Below are 2,995 nucleotides of genomic sequence, written 5' to 3' on the forward strand. Positions count from 1 at the left end.
AGCCCGAGATTCAGAAGTTTTAGTTGCTCTGAGAAACTGTTGACATACTAGTTTGGTTGAAAGTGACTTTGGATGCTTTCTAGTAATGTTCTGATACAAAATTGTGAAGATGTCTTTGATACAGTGTTAATGCATAAAAAAACACAACTTCACAAACAGCTGCCTGTGATCTGAGGGTACATCAAAAAGTTCATGGAAAAATAGAATTAAAAGGTAATGTGAATCTTTCCATGAACGTTTTAAAGTAGACATGAATATAAGAATGTTCCCTTTTGAATGTATAGCATGAGAAAGGTATAAAGAAATGTTTTTATTTTTGAACATGCAAGGGATCGAGTAATTATTAAAAGTCCATCCGGCTGGGCACAGGTGCAGGGGCGGTGCGCGGGCAAGGAGGTGCCCACCCGGGGCCAAGCGGCGGCCCAGCCCTCTGCACGCCTCGGCTGCTCACCGAGCTCGTTCCTGCGGGTGGTCACGAGGCAGAACTGTGGAGCGACGCTCGCTCGGGCGGCATTTGCTCTGCGGGACACGGCCAACCGCCTGCGGATCCATTCCATCAGGGCCACGTGTGCCTCCAGCTCCGGCCACCGCACGTCGTGCTGCAGTGCAGCGGAGATCATGTCCATCCTCTTCTTTCACACGATGAGGTATAGACAGAGAGACCCACAACACCCCGACAGCGGCCGGTTCATCCTCTCCAAGGGCCGTGCTACTCAGTGCTCTATGCTGCTTGGGCAGAGGTGGGCAGCATCAGGGAAGCCGATCTGCTGAGCTTGAGGAAAAGTCACTGAGACTTGGAGGGACATCCCACCCCTCGACTAGACTTGGCAACAGGGTCCCTTGGGCAAGGATTAGGCGCTGCCTGTGGAATGGCTTACACTGGTAAGGACTCCGACAAGGCCAGCTACCGGGCGTTCTGCCTGATGGGAGATGGTGAATCTTCGGAAGGCTCTGTCTGGGAGGCTTTGGCCTTTGCTTCCCACTACAGTTTGGACAATCTCGTGGTAGTCATCGACGTGAACCGCTTGGGACTAAGTGGCACCACACCCCTTGAGCACTGCATAGACATCTATCAGCATCGCCGTGAAGCTTTGGGTGGAATACTTACACAGTGGATGGCCCTGATGTGGAGGCCTTGTGCCAGGAGTTTTTGCAAACCTCTCAAGTGAAGAACAAGCCTGCTGCTATAGTTGCCAAGACCTTCAAGGGTCGGGGTATTCCTAACATTGAGGATGCACAAAATTGGCATGGAAAGCCAATGCCAGAGGGAAGAGCACATGCAATTATCAAATTAACAGAGAGTCAGATACATACCGACAGGAATCTCATACCAAGACCCCCTGTTGAACATTCACCTCAAATCAGCATCACGAATATAAAAATGACCTCTCCACCTGCTTACAAGGTTGGTGACATGATAGCTACTCGAAAAGCATGTGGTTTGGCTCTGGCCAAACTGGGTCATGCAAACGAGAGAGTTATGGTTCTGGATGGTGACACAAAGAACTCCACCTTTTCTGAGATATTTAAGAGAGAACACCCTGAGCGTTTCGTAGAGTGCTTTATTGCTGCCACACGTGATCGAACCATTGCTTTTGCTAGTACCTTCGCTGCCTTTTTGACCCGAGCGTTTGATCAGATCCATATGGGAGCCATCTCTCAAGCCAATATCAATCTTATTGGTTCCCACTGTGAGATATTCATTGGTGAAGACGGACCTTCCCAGATGGCCCTGGAGGATCTAGCTACGTTCCGAAGCATTCCCAATTGCACTCTTTTCTATCCAAGTGATGCTATCTCAACAGAGCATGCTGTTTATCTGGCCAACAATACCAGGGGGATATGCTTCATTCTAACCAGCCGACCAAAAACTGCAGTTATTTATACTCCACAAGAAAATTTTGAGATTGGACAGGCTAAGGTGGTCCGCCACATTGTCAATGACAAGGTCACAGTTATTGGAGCTGGAGTTGCTCTACATGAAGCTTTAGCAGCCGCTGATGACCTTTCTCAACAGGTTTTTCTATCTGTGTCATTGACCCATTTACCATTAAACCCCTGGATACTGCTGCAATCATCTCCAGTGCAAAAGCCACAGGTGGCCGGGTTATCACAGTGGAGGATCACCATAGAGAAGGTGGCGTCGGAGAAGCTATATGCGCAGCTGTCTCCAGGGAGCCTGACATCCTTGTTCATCAGCTGGCAGTGTCAGGAGTACCTCGAAGTGGGAAACCTAGTGAATTGATGGATAGGTCTGGAATCAGTGCTGGACACATCATAGCAGCTGTGAAATCTACTTTAATGAACTAAAGTGGCTCAGTTTTTAAAAAGTCAAGTTTGTTGGCTTTTGTCTTAAAACACTGGTATCTTTATATGAGTATTAAATCCACGCTTGTTGCTACAAAACCATCATTTATATCTATACAATTGTACTTTTTTTAAAAGCAAAACTATTTAACACCTTTTTTATTCCTAATTCAGAAATTCCAGTTAACTACTTTTCTGTTAAACTCTAACTATACAAACAAATGTCACTCTCATTTTTGAGTGAGTTATAAAATTTTAAATAACAGAATAGGAAATAGAACAACTACAAAATAGAAAGTTTTCTGATAAGACTACAAATAACTGACTGGGTTGGAGATCAATGTAGAGGTAACTGTTTCTTAAATGTGTGTAATTTGTTTGTAAGTTAAGAAAATGTGAATTTGATTGTAGACATCAATAGTTTGGTCTTGAAGCCAGTTTTAGTTTTCATATAATACCGTCCTACAACTGCAGTTTCCTGGGTAACTTTAAACTGTAGTTACCTTGGAATGTCCTCTGAAGTTTGCTTTCATCTCCCCTCTGTAGTTTAGAGTCTGTAGAGCATCACCGAAAGCACTTACGATGTGCAACACTGCTTGTGGTGACTGCTCTGTAAAGAGAAAAAAAGCATAACTAGTTCTAGTCTGCACTCTATATATACTGTTTTGTGAAGATTCAGAAATGTTCC

General features: G+C 45.1%; 1 protein-coding gene across 1 annotated transcript; it reads left to right on the forward strand.

Annotated features, from left to right (window-relative positions):
* The first annotated feature begins 522 nt into the window (after positions 1-522).
* On the forward strand, positions 523-2,310 carry TKTL2 (transketolase-like 2). The gene is given in 4 exon segments (XM_008581634.1): positions 523-712; positions 715-1,086; positions 1,089-2,015; positions 2,018-2,310. Coding segments are annotated over 4 exon segments (1,686 nt in total). The 5' UTR covers positions 523-618.
* The last annotated feature ends 685 nt before the right edge of the window (positions 2,311-2,995 follow it).

This window comes from Galeopterus variegatus, unplaced genomic scaffold, assembly GCF_000696425.1.
Source record: "Galeopterus variegatus unplaced genomic scaffold, G_variegatus-3.0.2 Scaffold2415, whole genome shotgun sequence".
Classification (NCBI taxonomy): domain Eukaryota; kingdom Metazoa; phylum Chordata; class Mammalia; order Dermoptera; family Cynocephalidae; genus Galeopterus; species Galeopterus variegatus.